This window comes from Sinocyclocheilus grahami, unplaced genomic scaffold (genome assembly GCF_001515645.1).
Source record: "Sinocyclocheilus grahami isolate Dianchi unplaced genomic scaffold, SAMN03320097.WGS_v1.1 scaffold638.1, whole genome shotgun sequence".
NCBI classification, from domain to species: Eukaryota; Metazoa; Chordata; class Actinopteri; order Cypriniformes; family Cyprinidae; genus Sinocyclocheilus; species Sinocyclocheilus grahami.
The window spans coordinates 384,092-402,403 of record NW_015505817.1 but is presented as its reverse complement, the minus strand read 5'-3'; the positions used below and the strand labels follow the sequence as shown (position 1 = coordinate 402,403).

At 39.0% G+C, this 18,312-nt stretch overlaps 1 protein-coding gene across 2 annotated transcripts in view; it reads left to right on the top strand.

Moving 5' to 3' along the window:
* The window catches only part of pam (peptidylglycine alpha-amidating monooxygenase), a 56,227-nt gene extending 39,705 nt beyond the window's left edge, over nucleotides 1-16,522 (top strand). For both annotated transcript variants that reach the window (XM_016241892.1, XM_016241893.1), the window contains exons 15-25: nucleotides 5,760-5,889; nucleotides 6,538-6,654; nucleotides 6,872-6,944; nucleotides 7,771-7,981; nucleotides 8,829-9,032; nucleotides 11,942-12,060; nucleotides 12,362-12,461; nucleotides 13,034-13,087; nucleotides 13,537-13,812; nucleotides 13,908-13,970; nucleotides 16,138-16,522. In XM_016241892.1, coding sequence (XP_016097378.1) covers nucleotides 5,760-5,889; nucleotides 6,538-6,654; nucleotides 6,872-6,944; nucleotides 7,771-7,981; nucleotides 8,829-9,032; nucleotides 11,942-12,060; nucleotides 12,362-12,461; nucleotides 13,034-13,087; nucleotides 13,537-13,812; nucleotides 13,908-13,970; nucleotides 16,138-16,316 — 1,526 coding nt within the window. In that variant the 3' untranslated portion in view covers nucleotides 16,317-16,522. The remainder of the gene's footprint in view (nucleotides 1-5,759; nucleotides 5,890-6,537; nucleotides 6,655-6,871; nucleotides 6,945-7,770; nucleotides 7,982-8,828; nucleotides 9,033-11,941; nucleotides 12,061-12,361; nucleotides 12,462-13,033; nucleotides 13,088-13,536; nucleotides 13,813-13,907; nucleotides 13,971-16,137) is intronic.
* The last annotated feature ends 1,790 nt before the right edge of the window (nucleotides 16,523-18,312 follow it).

The window sequence follows — 18,312 nt, the reverse complement described above, 5'->3', positions numbered from 1 at the left end:
TCAATAAAAAAAGTTACTGTAGTCTGATTATGAGTATTTTTAAAATGTAATTTAATGTATTTACAAGTTCTTAATTTTTGGAATCTGATTACATAATCCAGATTGCATGTAATCAGTTACTACCCAGCTCTGTTCTGGACCCAGTTTTCCTTAAGAATATCTTTATATTTTGCTGTGTGCAGCCTTGCTTCCAAACTGACAGTGCTTTCCACATTTCACTGCTGAGGTGGCATTGTGCCAGTGATGAGCGGTGTCTGGTTTTCCTGCACACATGAACTGGAATTGATAAGCCCAGAGAATCAAGTTTAGATACTAGTCTAGAGTCCTTTAGGTGCTTTTTTTTCCAAGTAGGCTTTCATGTGTCTTTACTGAGCAGAGGCTTTCGTCTGGCTACTCTGCTATAAAGCCCAGATCAGTGGAGTGTCGCAGTGACGGTTGTGTTTCTGTAAATTTCTCCCATTTCCACACATGATCTCTGGAGCTCAACCAGAGTTTTCTTACCAACTGCTCCGTTTGGCCGGGCCAACACAGTCTGTCTCTGAGGTCTGCAGGCAATTCCTGTGACCTCACGGCTTCGGCTGTTTCTCAGTCAGAAAGGCATATCTCAGCAGTCGCGTCTACATACACCGTCGAAGGCCATCTCAGTTTGAAGGGTCCTTGGAAGGCAGCCTTTGTTTCACATCCTTCACTTGGCATAGTTTAAAGGCATATTTTAAATCCTTCCGTCCTTGAAACACCCACAATCCTTTGTACATATTCCAATTCACGAAAAAGAAAAATGAGGCAGCAATTTGCTCCCTAGAGTTCTTGATGAAATGCCAGACAAAAAAAATTGTCGGAGATGAATGCCTTGTTTTCTTTTGTTGTGTTGAGACCACACATGGTTGTCATTTACTGTGTTGCATTAATATAAAGTCAGATAGAATAAAGAAGTTTTTTTTCAAAATATATTTTTAATAGTATTTTCTAGGGCTGCCCCCTAATAATCAACTGACCGTTAGTCGACAAGAAGAGGCTTGGTCGACCAAAATTTTATTAGTCGCAGAAAAAAAATTTAAAACATCCACAGGAAGTGGTGAGGTCTCGCAGTCCGTGATGGACAGTACGTTAATGGGTTGGTCTGTGTCTATTCATAGACTGTATAAAAACATGGACGTAGTGTCCGTGACGATTTCTGAAGCTCAAAATTGGGCGGAGGCGGCCGTCGCCATCTTGGCAGCACGTCACCGCGCGTTACTCCCGGATAATCGAAAATGGGCAAAGAGGCGGGAGCAGGTTGAAATAAAGTATATTTATAATGCAATGCCTTTATCACGGCTTAAATACTATGAAATATGTTGCGTGCCTTATTCTGTGTAAGAAGCCACATCATCTCACAGAAGGATTTATTTCAAACACTCGACTGACGTTATGAAGTGAGTTTGGAGTAAAAATATGTTATTAAATGTGGTATTTTCACATGCTTTCAGATGGAGCAGCATTTACTTCACAGAGCCGTAGTTCACTGACAAGCTATGCAAACAGCTGTCATTATCGCCAACGATTTCTTCGATTTTATAATCGCGCAATAAAATCGTCTGCAATTATAATTTTTTTGCATAACTTGTCAGTGAACTACGGCTCTGTGTAGTAAATTCTGCTCCATCTGAAAGCACGTGATGATGATTTCCTGCTGATTACAGAAACTACTTTATTAACAAAATGCGCATGACAATCGCATTCGATTAATCGTGCAGCCCTACTATATAGACCAAAACATTTTTTTGAACCATATTTTTTTAAACATGTAAACATGTTTTTTTCTGCAGTAAAGTTAGGCATTTTAACATGGGGAGTCTATGGGACTGACTCACTTTTGCAGCCCGCCTCTAGCGTCGTCGATGAATTACAGTTTAATTTTAACATGGGGAGTCTATGGGACTGACTCACTTTTGCAGCCCGCCTCTAGCGTCCAGTCGATGAATTACAGTTTAAGTCACTTCCGTGTTGGCTTCACGAGAGAGAGCGCGAGGCTGCCGCTTAGTGGTAATACAGTACATCGGGCACGACATCTTATCGCTCGCTATCATGACATGACGTGACATGTGACATGTGGCCAAGTATGGTGACCCATACTCAGAATTAGTGCTCTGCATTTACCCATCCAAAGTGCACACACACAGCAGTGAACACACACAAACCGTGAACACACACCCAGAGCAGTGGGCAGCCATTAATGCTGCGGCGCCCGGGGAGCAGTTGGGGGTTCAGTGCCTTGCTCAAGGGCACCTCAGTCGTGGTATTGAAGGTGGGAGAGAGCGCTGTACATTCACTCCCCCCCACCTACAATCCCTGCCGGTACGAGACTCGAACCCACAACCTTTGGGTTATGAGTCCGACTCTCTAACCATTAGGCCACGACTTCCCACGACTTCATTTATGGCTTATCATCGGAAATCGGTTAGTAGCAGCAACTTTACATGGACGTTCAATATAATGTTAACCTAGAGAAATGTGTGGAGTGTGTAAGCTGAACATTAGTGCTCACTGCAGGACAGATGGAGGCGCCAGAGCAGTCACTTGCACTTAAAATACTCCTTAATTTTTGGTCATACAGATAAGAGTAATACATATGTGACCTGTACTGTCAAAATGAGCAAATTGTAAAAAATGTATTTATTTATTATTTTTACATTCTCTATTAAAATAACAAAAATATAACGTAGAAATAGGCAGAAAACGAAATATTCCTTCTTAGCAGCAAGTAATAATTCCAACAGCAGATCTATAACCAAGTATTACGCAGGACACTCACGTGCAGCCGTCTGTCTCTTCTGTTGACTAATCGCTTGACCCAAGTTATGACAGTGACCAAGCAGTTTAAATACTCTACGGTCGCTGTGGCCGCCTTCTAATTAGCACAGCCAATAGTCTATAGCAGGGCAATTCCTCCAATCGAAACTACAGTTCGCACTTCAACGCAGGAAGGGAGCAATTAAATTACACGCGCTCCTTCTTAGCCGAGGGCAGTTATTATAATTACCAGAAAGTGCAATCAAAAATACAAACGCAAACAAAAATATAACGTAGAAATAGGCAGAAAACGAAATATTCCTTCTTAGCAGCAAGTAATAATTCCAACAGCAGATCTATAACCAAGTATTACGCAGGACACTCACGTGCAGCCGTCTGTCTCTTCTGTTGACTAATCGCTTGACCCAGATTATTTAGTAGATTATTAAAACTACAAAAGCCGTTCAATCAAGCAGCGAGGGATTCCCTCTTTTCTTTTATTGTTTGATTAACATTAATGAGACAGATGGCCTATATTAAGACTAATATAATGACTAATATCTAATATAATGTTACACGTCCGATGTTTCACATCCAAACGGTCACTTAAGTTATAACAGATTGTGTTTGCGTGACTACTTAAATATATTTAGCCTACTGTAAATCTGTGTATGTGTGTATCGGGATAGAGCACCGTCGATGTCTGTTGTCTTTATGTGTATGCTTCGGATGAGAGGCAGCGAATGGAGAAAAGGTACTCCTCGTGGAAAACAAACAAATAAAGATACTTTTAGATGTTTAATTACTATTTGGAGCACTGGGATCACTAGACAAGCGCTTAATGAACAAATTTTTGTGAAAATCTCAAATTTTTTGCTTTTTTTGCCCGTAGCTCAAAATTAGCCCGTGCGCATTACTACTCTGGACCAATCACAGCACACACGGGCCCAGCTAACCAATCACAGCACACACACTGACCCAGCTACACGAGGAGGCCTGAACGCTTCCGCTGATGCTTCCGCGTCAGCGCACAGAGATCAGATAAATACACAGTCTAAGACACTAAAGTGAAAACAGCTGTGGCCGCCTTCTAATTAGCACAGCCAATAGTCTATAGCAGGGCAATTCCTCCAATCGAAACTACAGTTCGCACTTCAACGCAGGAAGGGAGCAATTAAATTACACGCGCTCCTTCTTAGCCGAGGGCAGTTATTATAATTACCAGAAAGTGCAATCAAAAATACAAACGCAAACAAAAATATAACGTAGAAATAGGCAGAAAACGAAATATTCCTTCTTAGCAGCAAGTAATAATTCCAACAGCAGATCTATAACCAAGTATTACGCAGGACACTCACGTGCAGCCGTCTGTCTCTTCTGTTGACTAATCGCTTGACCCAAGTTATGACAGTGACCAAGCAGTTTAAATACTCTACGGTCGCTGTGGCCGCCTTCTAATTAGCACAGCCAATAGTCTATAGCAGGGCAATTCCTCCAATCGAAACTACAGTTCGCACTTCAACGCAGGAAGGGAGCAATTAAATTACACGCGCTCCTTCTTAGCCGAGGGCAGTTATTATAATTACCAGAAAGTGCAATCAAAAATACAAACGCAAACAAAAATATAACGTAGAAATAGGCAGAAAACGAAATATTCCTTCTTAGCAGCAAGTAATAATTCCAACAGCAGATCTATAACCAAGTATTACGCAGGACACTCACGTGCAGCCGTCTGTCTCTTCTGTTGACTAATCGCTTGACCCAGATTATTTAGTAGATTATTAAAACTACAAAAGCCGTTCAATCAAGCAGCGAGGGATTCCCTCTTTTCTTTTATTGTTTGATTAACATTAATGAGACAGATGGCCTATATTAAGACTAATATAATGACTAATATCTAATATAATGTTACACGTCCGATGTTTCACATCCAAACGGTCACTTAAGTTATAACAGATTGTGTTTGCGTGACTACTTAAATATATTTAGCCTACTGTAAATCTGTGTATGTGTGTATCGGGATAGAGCACCGTCGATGTCTGTTGTCTTTATGTGTATGCTTCGGATGAGAGGCAGCGAATGGAGAAAAGGTACTCCTCGTGGAAAACAAACAAATAAAGATACTTTTAGATGTTTAATTACTATTTGGAGCACTGGGATCACTAGACAAGCGCTTAATGAACAAATTTTTGTGAAAATCTCAAATTTTTTGCTTTTTTTGCCCGTAGCTCAAAATTAGCCCGTGCGCATTACTACTCTGGACCAATCACAGCACACACGGGCCCAGCTAACCAATCACAGCACACACACTGACCCAGCTAACCAATCACAGCACACGCTGGCCCAGCTAACCAATCACAGCAAATTTCGTATTTCAGAAAGCGGGCCTTAATTTGATACAGGAACTATTCGAGCTGTTCATGCCAGACTGGGGAGAGAGGTGTTGTAATAATGTAAAATATGTGAACAACCGAGTATGAGAGCCTGTTCTACACCCCCAAAACAAAATCAAGACTTCGTCAAAGAGCATAATAGGACCCCTTTTTCACATATTTGACCATATTTAAAATCAACTGCGCAAATGTGAAAAGAGCTCCAGTGCTCATTTACAGTGACCCTTAAGTTCACACAGGTATCAAATAAGAGAATGATAGTTATTGACATTGGACTTTTGACATGTTTGACCTCCAGACAAGATCCATATAATTTTTCTCTGAACTTTGGACCTTGTTTATGTTGTTATTTATTTATTTTTTTAAAGATTTATTTATGGCGTTTTATGCCTTTATTTGGACAGGACAGTTATAGGTCAACAGGAAGCGAAGTGGGTGAGAGAGAGGGGGATGGGAATCGGGAAAGGTCTGCGATTATATGACTCGATTCATATGAAGTACGTATGTGTTAACCTGTGATGTGTGTGTCTGTGTGTGTGTGCGCGCGTGCGCTTGTGCGTGTGTGTGTGTGTGTGTGTGTGTGTGTGTGTGCAGGAGCTCATCTGGTGGAGGTGTCAGACTGGCCCGAGGCAGATCTGCAGCTGGGACAGGTGTCTGGTCTGGCTCTCAACTCTAACGGTGACCTGATCATCTTCCACAGAGGAGATCACATATGGGGAATTAAGTACGTCACAGAATATAAACCCACTCCAAACATTTAAGATTTCACTAGAACTAGAACTAGAAGCTCAGAGAGAAAAAAAAGAATTTGTGTGAGTGATAAAGTGTGAAGTGATGAACTGATGTAGAATTGAACTTTTATCTAGACATGTAACGAACACTGACTTTTTGCTCATTAAGTTGTCATTGTCTGACTCTTAACAATGTTAGTGTGTGATGAAAGGTAATTTAAAGACAGTGGCACCACTGCATTGTGTTCTGTAGCTTAAAAGAATAGTTCACCCAAAAATGAAAATTGTCATCATTTGCCTGTCATTCAAACCCATGAGAATTTTGCTCATCTTTGGAGCACTATTAAAGATATTTTTAATGTTTTCATAATATTCTCATTCATTTTTTTCAGTCCATTGAAAGTCCATGCAAGCAAACATTTTCAAGCTTTAAAAAGACATTGTAAATATAATCAAGCAGTTTAATCCAAATTTTCTGATGAGATTGCTTTATATGTTGAGCAGATTTCATTTATGCCTTTTTTCACATATAAACACTTTTCAATTATTTTTATGTTTGGGTTAACTATTCTTCTAAAGGGGTGAATTCTGCTTATGTAGAATATGTTGTGATGATATAATCAAGTTGTTTTCCCTTCCAGCTCCTTTAATTTGAATGGCATCTACCAGCAGAAGGATCTGGGTCCAATCCAGCAGTCCACAATCATGGTGGTGGATCCAGTCAAAGGAAAAGTGCTCAAAGCTTCAGGAAGAAATATGTAAGTCTATGAGATTCTGTTATTGCACCATGTCTACAATTCATGTTAGTTGCACAATGCAATTTACAGACTGGGATTCTGCCATTTCTAATCAGTGAAGCTGCATTTGCACTATAGACAGATTGTTTATAATAAGAACATGCAGTGTAGACGCACTGTACTGCTGTTTGCTGTATTTCCTATCTTTAATGCATCAATGAAATGTTTGTTTGAACAGGTTCTATATGCCGCATGGAATAACTACTGACAAGGACGATAATTACTGGGTGACCGATGTGGCACTTCATCAGGTAACGATGCTCAGATGAACTCAAGAAACTTAATGTGAAAGTGAAAAAGAAAAAAAACCTTTGGAGAAACCAGGTTCATCCGGGAGGGTTAAATTGGCTAAGTTCAGGACAGTCCTGGATGGGTGGCAGAAAATGCATGTATGAATATCTATAACTTTTAATATCTATCAAATCCCAATGTAATCATGATTTTTTTATTAGAGGTCCAGACAAAATAAGAATTATCACCTGAAAAGTTTAATTTGAAAAGCATTTGTGGTAAACGATACAACTGAAATGAACACATCATAATGATCAAGCCAAAATGTGAGCCTGGAGCACAAAAGCAGTGTTAAGTCGCTGGGGGATATTTGAAGCAATAGCCAAAAATACATTGTATGGGTCAAAATTATACATTTTTCTTTTATGCCAAAAATCATTAGGATATTAAGTAAAGATCATGTTCCATGAAGATATTTTGTAAATTTCCTACCGTAAATATATTAAAACTTCATTTTTGATTAGTAATATGCATTGCTAAGAACTTCATCTGGACAACTTTAAAGATGATTTTCTCAATATTTAGATTTTTTGGCACCCTCAGATTCCAGATTTTCAAATAGTTGTATCTCAGCCAAATATTGTCCTATCCTAACAAACCATACATCAATGGAGAGCTCATTTATTGTTGATTTATTCTCAACTTTCAGATGTATAAATCTCAATTTCGAAAAATTGACCCTTATGACTGGTTTTGTGGTCACAAATAATGTATCCGTAAAAAAAACATTGTATAATGTAAATGGCATAACTATGTAATGCAAGCACATTTTTTCTCTATATGTAGGTATTCAAACTGAGCAGCGACGGTAAAGATCGGCAGCTTCTGGTTTTGGGAGAAGCCTTTGAACCAGGAAGTGACAAGAAACACTTCTGCCAGCCTACAGATGTGGCTGTGGACCCTGTTACTGGAAACGTCTATGTCTCAGACGGCTACTGCAACTCCAGGATCCTCAAATTCTCACCAGAGGGCAAATATATCTCGCACTGGGGAGCAGGTACACTTATAAGCTCCTAATAGTTTCATGTTCAAAAGAACGTGTTGGCATTGATGCACAGAGACAATACTTTTACAATGAGAAATACTTTGATATTGCTGCTAGGGGTGATGAGTTGAATCAGTAAGGCAGAACTATTTAGTTTCTCATCTGTTCTTGAATCTCTTTAGATCGCGGCATGATGTGTTGCTCTTTAAGCATGCTTCACTTTGTCAGACCGGTTCTTTTTAAGTGATTTCTTGATTGAGCAGTAATCAGGCCTGCGTGTGGCTGGTGGAATTTAACTCCGCAAAATAATGTGGTTAATCACAGTTCTTTCATGATTTAACTGGAGGGGGCAATTCATTTTTTTACGTAGTGCCAGGCAGGTTTGCACAGCCTTTTTCCCTAAATCGACATTTAAAAACTGCATTTTGTATTTACTTGCATTATCTTTGTGTAATATTAAAATTTGTTTGATGATCCGAATCTTTTAAGTGTGACAAATATGCAGCGTATGTCAATGGTTGTATTTTTATTTATTTAATCTCAGTATTCCTATCCATAAGGGTTTTGATGCATAATAGTAACCCTGGAATGTGATGAAACAGAGTTTCAAATAGCTGGGCTGAGATATATAACAATTGTTATGACTGCAGAAATATGTTAATTCAGTATATACACATTATCCCACCAGTCACAATTGTGACCAACCATAAAACACACTTTTTCACACACTTTAAAAAAAATAATCATTACTTCAAAGGGTTACTAATGACACCTCACCTGGATATTTTCATGTCTGAAAAATGTTTTGGATTAAACAGGTTAAGTCTCAATTAATACTCATTCTCTGCTGATTGCACAGGCTCCTCGGACAGAAAACGGCGCGCTTCATTCTTGATCCCGCACAGTCTGACCTTCCTGCCCGATAAACAGGAGCTGTGTGTGGCTGATCGAGACCATGGACGCATTCAGTGCTTCATGGCAGATACCGGCGAGTTTGTGAAGGAGATCAAAAAAGAGCAGTTTGGAGGAGAAGTGTTCGCCATCGCATACTCGCCTGTCCAAGGTATGCGTGAAGAGAGCAGGATACATCTCTCTACAGAGCAGATCAGTGTTGGTTTATTGGATCAGTGTTTCTCAACCTTTTTTTTTAGTCGCGGCACCCTTTGGAAATTTTAATTTGTGACTCAGTGTTTTTTTTATTTTACAGTGGGGTAATTTTGGTGCAGTAGCACGAGATAGCTTGATTTCAAACTTTGAAATGAATAAAAAATGACAAGTAAGCAGTCGGTAATAAAATAATAAATTAATTAATTAATAATGATAGCACAAATAAAAAATAATGACAGGTCTTCGAATTAAATAAATTGCTTTTTAGTTTTTCTGGTAGGTCTAACAGTAGGTTTTTTTTTTACCAATTATCCAAATAATGTTTAGTCCTAGAAAGCTGTTATTATCAGAACACGTGAGCATAACATAGCGGTTAGCAGATCAATGAATGAGAGGGCAGCGTTACCAGAGTTGCCCATATACCACACCATGTTACACCGTAGGGCTATTGCAGACAGAAACAATACTGTACTACATCTATGGAGCCAGATCGGCCTCAAAAATAATACATTTATAAAACAAAATTCACAAATGCACAGCACAATTTACATTTACAAAATCCGATTCGTAAATTCAAAACACAAAATAAATTTAAAATGTTTACACAAATATGTATATATCAAGTTCTTGAATTAATTTTCATCACATTTATGAATGATGTTACATGTATTTATGGATCGTTGAATCTGCATTTGCAGATCATCACACATGTGTGGACTGCTTTGAATTTGTGTGCGGTATTTTTGAGACCTTCCTGGCAGGTTAAGATTCATAAATATCTTTTTTTGGAGGATGTTCCGTTCAGCCAATGTGAGCTTTTAATCCACCAATCAAAACACTCTTTACTGAACATACTCAAGAAGCTCAATGCTGCTGTGTTCGGAGATTTCGAACAACACACAAGCGAAGAGATTCAGTACGGAGGATGAAAACCACACTCAACGAGTGAGTAAAGTCGTTTTTTTTATCTGATGAATTAATTTCCATCACACATTTATGAATGATGTTACATGTATTTATGGATCGTTGAATCTGCATTTGCAGATCATCACACATGTGTGGACTGCTTTGAATTTGTGTGCGGTATTTTTGAGACCTTCCTGGCAGGTTAAGATTCATAAATATCTTTTTTTGGAGGATGTTCCGTTCAGCCAATGTGAGCTTTTAATCCACCAATCAAAACACTCTTTACTGAACATACTCAAGAAGCTCAATGCTGCTGTGTTCGGAGATTTCGAACAACACACAAGCGAAGAGATTCAGTACGGAGGATGAAAACCACACTCAACGAGTGAGTAAAGTCGTTTTTTTTATCTGATGGCATTTTCTTATGATTATAGCTGGTCGCAATGGTGACTTTAGAGCCCACTGACTACAAATCGTATTTAAAATTATGCAATAGTTTAGCATCGAAATCGTTATTTTACTGATTGTTAATCGCCCATTCATCCTGTGATTACTAAAGTGTTCCTACAAACACCAGTTATACTATAAGAAAGCTGGCGAGGACTAACAACTTTGTAACACTGCACCCAGTTATAATATAAGAAAGCTGGCGAGGACTAACAACTTTGTAACACTGCACACTTAATTAACTAAAACAACCTTTAATTATAAGAAAATGCCATCAGATAAAAAAACAACTTTACTCACTGGTTGAGTGTGGTTTTCATCCTTCGTGCTGAAATCTCTCCGCTGTGTGTGTTCGAAATCTCCCTTCGGTGGTGGTAGCTGTTTTTAATGCCTGATCAAAAGTTACTGCGAACCTGATACTACTACTAACAACAACAACAGAACACATTACATAATTGTTGTTATTAAATGAAATATCTGGACATTTAACACTTATTTGATAACATTACAGATTGAGCAACTTTGGTGTATAAGACAGCAGGCTAACCGGGTAGCTGTATTTTGTGCGAACGATATAAATCATAATGTGATTTTGTAGAAATTGTAATCAGGTGCTAAAAAAAAAAAAAAGAGTACCCATTAAAATGTCTTTACATCAAGGACCCGATCATAGAAACAATGCACACTACAAGCGCAGCTTGAGCTTCTTGAGTCTGTGATGATCTGCAAATGCAGATTCAACGATCCATAAATACATGTAACATCATTCATAAATGTGTGATGGAAATTAATTCAAGAACTTGATATATACATATTTGTGTAAACATTTAAAATTTATTTAGGTAAGATGCTTTTGTGTGAGCATTTGGGGAAATATTTATGCTTTTACTTCTGTATTTATGAATTGTGTTTTGAATTTACGAATCGGGATTTTGTAAATGTAAATTGTGCTGTGCGTTTATGAATTTTGTTTTATAAATGTATTATTTTTGAGGCCGATCTGGCTCCATACATCCTGTTTCCTGTCGGCTCAATATTTGTGTGGACTTAGCTGTTCCGATGAGCATGAATGGTATACGAGTGGAGCGACTGAGCGGAGCACACACCCACACAGAGCGCGATAACACACAGAGCGTCACACCACGTGAAAGTGAAACCTGAGCGGTGAAGTTTTTCGGCAGCCGAAATTTCGGTGCATCTCTAATTATTGGCGACATCAGAAATTGAAATTATATAATAGATGCTTTTCTGAACATTTGAGCAATTTAAAAATATTAAAAAATGATTTTTTTTACACGGCACCCCTGCTCTCGACAGACGGCACCCCAGGGTGCTGCCGGTTGGGAAACACTGTATTGGATCATCACGTTGTCATATTCATTTGAACAAAATATAACATTGAACGTCGACGTCATCTCCTTTCTGTAAACCTTTGATTTATAATGTGAATACAGTATGCTCAAAAACATACTAATGCTTTGTTGTCTGTATGTTGTTAATGTGTGGTTTCAGGTGGTCTCATCTATGCGGTGAATGGAGTGCCTCGAGATGGGCAGGTCGCCCCCCTTCAAGGCTTTGCTATCAGTTATTCAAGCAAGGAGATCCTGGATTCCTTCAGTCCAGACGCACAGGTGCTGGTTACAGCTTTAACTCATATTTACACACTCAAAACACACACAAGACTCTGTCATTGACCTTACTAAGCACAGTTATTGATCACATGAAAAGCTGCTAGTGTGGATATGAACACATTTACGTAGTAGTTGCTTTTAGCCACAACGATTTACCATATTAGCAACATTCTGTATGGTGGCAGGCTGGCAGCACAAAATATTGTGCCTAAAACAGGACCAAAAAAAAGGTCTTGTTATGAGTCAGTTTACCCCGTTCTTCTTGTTCAGATGTTGATCTGATATCTTGTTTCTCCTTCAGGAATTTAAATTGCCACACGACATTGTTGTTACAGCAGACGGGAACGTCTTTGTTGGAGACGCAGCATCAGATTCTGTAATGAAGTTCGTTCAGTCTGCAAGTAAGTTATGTTAGTATAAATATACCAATATAACATTTCAAATAAAAATATGAGAAATGTGTTGCAGTGCAATCATAATCCGTTTTATTTTGCCACACATCACAAGAAATCTGTGACGATAATCCCAACAATACCAGTGCTCTGACCACACTGCCACCTACGGCTACCAAGAATATCGCATCCCTAGTTGCTCTTGTAGTTCCTGCTTGTGGCAAAGCAACATCGATGTTTATTTCACCCTTTTGCCACACATCACAAGAAATCCATAAAATATTCAGAACATTATATTTTACACTATGTTAGTGATTACAGTAGTTACATTATAGGAAATAACTGACAAACCAGAGAAAGTTTACCAAAAAAAATCAAACTTTCAAGTCTTAATGGAAAACACAAAATATTTAGTTCATTATAAATAACAGTTTACATTTTATGCTGTGCTCCTGTTCTTATTTCACCAAACTTCACATTGAAAACATTAATCAGTTATTGCAAGCCTGCAGTTTTATCCTATGATTTTGTCTGTTCTAACACCAAAAATGGAAGCTAAAGATTTTTTCTTCTCATTTCAGAGGCAGAACATCGCTCGGTTAAAAAAGGAGGAATCGAGGTCCAAGAAATTGAAGGTAAATTGTTTGGATCGTCTTCGTTTTTCATGACACAGCGAGCTTCATTGGGCCAGTCACAAGTGGACAGTGGTGCGTGTCCCAATATTTTTTTAATTTACTTTTTAATGCTGCCTTTTTAAAGACGTATATACACCGTCTAATTGTGATTGTTGGGAAATTCTGTAAATAAAGTGAACCTTGCAGTCTCTTGAAACGGATAGTTAATGCAGTGTATAATGTACTTTCTCTATCATGGATGGTTGAAGGATTTGTTTGACTTTAGAGGCTTTGTGATGCTTTCATTGCAACAATTGAAATGATTATCTTAGAATGTCCTCTGTGATTGACTGCTTTTGAGAGTTTGACCCATGAGTCATATTTCGCCAATTTTCTTGACAGTTAAGCATTCCCACAAATCCGCAAGTAATATTTGTTTCTTATCTAATTCCCCCTTTCTTGTCTTTTAGAAACAGAAACGTTTTTGCAGGCCAATCTGAAGCCGTTACCCAAGTTCCCAGCGCAGCATCCAGTAGCCGGCGTGCAGAAGATGCAGGAGCCGTCACAGAAGCAGCATCAGCAGCCGCTGGCAGCTCCTGAGGAGAAGGAGACGAGCAAGACTGCAGCCAATCAGAGCGCTCGGGGCGCGTCGACCACCATCATCACCACTCTACTGCTCGTCCCATTGGTGCTCGTCATCGCCGTCGGTGCCTTTATCCGCTGGAAGAGGGGCCGGATGTACAGTGGTAATTGTGGAATATGCCTTTTCACCCATCACAGTCTTGTTAACTCCATGTGTTGTTGTATGTGGGATTGTTTTTGATTGATTTCTACTTTTAAGATGATTGTCAGGTGAAGTTGGAGCCTTCAGGATCAGCAGGAGGAATCCTGGGTAAAATCAGAGGTAATTCCAGTAATATTTTCTATAGAGACCTAATGGTCAACTTGCCTCTTAAAGAAATAGCTCACCCAAAAATGAAAATCGTCATCATTCACCCTCAAGTTATTTCAGACCCATAAGCCTTTTGGGTAACACTTTAGTATAGGGACCGATTCTCACTATTAAATTGTTGCTTATTAGCATGCATATTATTAACATATTGGCTGTTTATTAGTACTTATTCTGCATGAGCATATTCTACATCTCTAATCCTACCCAATACCTGAACTTAACAACTACCTTAGATAAAAGTCGTAGTTAATGGTTTGTTAATGGCAAGAATTGGACCTTAAAATAAAGTGACTGATTTCTGTTCCGCCATTGAAAGTCCATCGAGTTTAAAAGCTCATAAAGAGATCGTAAAAGTACTTCATATGAATCGAGTCATATAACCAAAGTCTTCAGAAGAAACACAAACCCTTTATATGATGACCAGATATAATTTAGGCTTTTATTCGCATACAAACACTGATTCAGAAAGCACATCAGATATGGCGAAGGAAAGCTCAAACATGCTCGACACGTGAGAACAAATGCACTTTGTTTTTATGAGTTCAGTAGTTTATGGAGTTTTTATTCCACAATCAGTGTTGGGAAGGTTACTTTGGAAATGTAATAGATTACAGATTACAAGTTATCCTGTTTAAAATGTAATAAGTAGTGTAACTATTTTAATTGCTTTTTTAAAATAATGTAACTGGTTACATTTGATTACTTTTCTAAATTTCTAGCGAATGTTTTCAACTGTTAACCAGTTAATCACCTCTCAGACAGGTTGTAGCCTAAAGCTTTCAGCGTTAATGTGGATTGATGTGATTGGTAGGCATGCTGCGCTGGAAATTCAAACGAGAACCAATCAAAAGCATCAGAATAGCATCGCTTTACTAAACGGCCTTTAATTGGCAGATGGCATCGTGCACATCAAAAACAGGCAAAGCAACAAATTAATTTTATTCAACATATCCTAGCTTTTTACAGAAAATATTCAGATGTAACCCCTTTTGTAATCATTAACATTTTCATAAGTAACTATAATTTAAATACACATTTTGTTGTCAGTAACTGTAATGGATTAGTTACATTTATTTTGTTATTAAATTACGTTACACCATTGCATGTAACTAGTTATTCCCCAACACTGTGTCCACTATATATTGTTTCTGCGCTTATGCCGGTTATAAACTCCATGATTTTCAAAGTCATCGGATCGCTGTTTCTTTCAAACTACACGACTATTTTGGGTATCATGCTGTGGTTTGCACGTTACTCAACGAAACGGCGACTCCTTATTCCGAGGTCACCGCAGCCACCAGATCCAGTCTGTATCTAGATCAGATGATGAAGATGATGTCAGCTGAGATCAGGACAACTAGATGAGCCCCAGAGACAGATCCCCAGTGAAGACCTTGTCTCCTAGACGACCACCGGGACAAGACCACAGGAACCCGATGAGTCCTCTGCACAATCTGACTTTGCTGCAGCCTGGAATTGAACGTCTGGTCAGAGGAGAACTGGCCCCCGACTGAGCCTGGTTTCTCCCAAGGTTTTTTCTCCGATGGAGTTTTGGTTCCTTGCCGCTGTCGCCTCTGGCTTGCTTAGTTGGGGACACTTCATTTCCAGCGATATCGTCGACTTGTTTAGACAGATACTATTTAAACTGAACTGAGCTGGATGATAACATCACTGAATTCAATGATGAACTGCCTTTAACTGAAAATCGAGTGTTTTCTATTGTCTTTTTGCATTATTGACACACTATTCTCCTATTTAATGCTGTACAGTTGCTTTGACACAATCTGTATTGTTAAAAGCGCTATATAAATAAAGGTGACTTGACTTGACTGGGGCGGCGACTCATTTTTTACGCTATATTTCACTAGGATGAATCCTTCTGTGTGCAAAGTGATACAGGGAATGATGTAAGATCACCAAACTGGAAGTTGGCACTTCTCAAGTCGCATCTTTGATCACATGATGCAAATGTCACTCGCGTGAATGAGTGCAAAATTGCCTCTGATTTCAGACTCTTGTCAGCTATCTCCAGGATACTGTCTGCAAGTGATAATCATGTAGTGTATACCCAGCATTAGATGCTGCAGGCGCTTCGAGTAAGACTCTTTCTCACACACAGGCAAAGCTGCAGGAAGCTTGAACCTGGGGAATTTCTTTGCCTCCCACAAAGGCTATACCCGACACGGCTTCGACAGGCTCAGCACCGAGGGAAGCGACCTGGAGAAAGATGACGAGGACGGCACCGACTCTGAGAACGAGGAGTACTCCGCTCCGCCGGCCCCGATGTCCTCGTCCTAAAGAGCCAACGCTTTCTGCTAGTGCTGTCGGGATCTACTTTAATCACCTCTGTATTTGTTTGTATCGGCTGCTGAAACATTTTATCTTGTGTGAAAATGTTGAAACCTACGACTGCGACTTTAATTGAAGCTTTTAAGGGACCACGTGGAGATTCAGAGCACTGGTCATTTTGAGGATAAAGATAGTTGATGATTATTTTTAACAGGAGCGTACTCGCCATTTTGACGTAATCTAGCAACATTTAGCGACTGTTTTAGCTTTCGATTGAAAGCAGTTGGCAACACTGGTCAGTGTTTTTTTCCCCTCGTATTTTGATGGTTTAATTGAAATGTAGGGTCATAAAAATTGTTTTTTAAAAAACCTCCACACATCACTTTTGGCCAGTTGTGTTTGGTGGGGTTAGTGCCACAATAGTTAACACCCTGCTTACTGTGTCATCACCGGTGCATTGCTGCATTTTTCCAGCCAAAAAATGTAATTACTACTTTCATTTCTGCAGCTAGTGCATTGATTTGTAGAGTGGAAGAAGTTATTACATTTCTTTCTTGGTCAGTTGCATCTGCTCATCCAGTCACGCCCACAGTTTCAGTGAAGGCCGTCTCTCCAGTGGTCTTCAGGGGTTCTCTTGTTTTATATATGGACTTTCAGTTTGTAACATGGTCCTGTTCCCGAGGCCTGTTAGCGTGAGTGATATTTTGGGCCTATCTCAACATCCACGCTTGCGGTCTGTGTGCTTAACCACTCATTTGCCTACATGACACATTTCCTGTATTTGGCCCAAGTGTTCAAGTAGATGTACAGACCGTAAAGGCCTGCCCAAATACTCACACTTGTGGTCCTGGCCACTTAAGAGCGTTTGCACACGACAGGAAGTAAGCGTGCAAGACTTAAAAATGCCAAAGCACAGCCTTAACGCACACTAAATTCACACTTCGGAGCAGTATTCGAGGCTAAGCGTATCCCATCAAGCATCATGTTCAGTGTTGCGCAGCTAAAACTGTAGCTAAATGTCACTAGATGACATCACAATGGCTATATAAAGATGAATATAGATCAGTGGGCAAGGTGAGAACTTAGATATGGTTTGTCCAAGAAGTTGCTATATTTGTCCCTAAACCGTTGAAAAAAGCCTCAAAAGGGGTGGGGAAGTCACTGAATCTAGCTACAAAATTGCTAAATTGGCAACACTGATCATGTTCTGGAAAAAAATCATGTTCTCACAAGAGGTTACAGAAACCTTTCCAGTGTAAGTTAAATATTCATAATTAGATATTACATATAATTTGGTAGTATGTTGCACTCTTTATCACTTAATTAGAAGCACCACAATTACTAAATTGTGTTGTCTGTTATAGACACTACTGAACATTTAGAAGTTTATTTTAAATGCAGTGTTGAAAATCAAAATCAAGCTCTGTAAATCAAGCTCTTGCATTTGTACAACGCTATAAGTGTGTCCCATTGTATGTCGTCGTAAAACAATTCTATCGCCATATACTTGCTACGTTTCTGAGCCTTGATCGTGTAAGGATCCTTGCTGTCTATGGAGGGTCAGAGAGCTCTCAGATTCCATCAACCTACGTTTGGAAGTTCATTTATGGATGATATATGCAGTTTCTGTGGTTTAAATGTAGCCCTACTATTATATTATGTGACAAAAAGTCTTTTTTTTATTTAAAACAACAGAAAAACAGAACGTCACTGCACTTGACTGAGTAACTTTTGTAGCTTTAATGAGAATTAGTATAGATTTAATTCATACAGTAACATGTAAGAAGTCTATTATACACATATGATGTGCCTCATAATCATGCATATGTTTTACAGTTGTTTCATTTCTCATCACTTAGAACAGTGTTTCTCAAGGACACAAATTACAAAAACTCAGTCATGAAGTGGGACTCACCAGTCAGAGAAGCCGCTGTTACCAATAAACAAAACCCATAGACTGAAGGTATAAAAGTCTGAAACAGTAGTAAAGCTTATAGACTGCAAA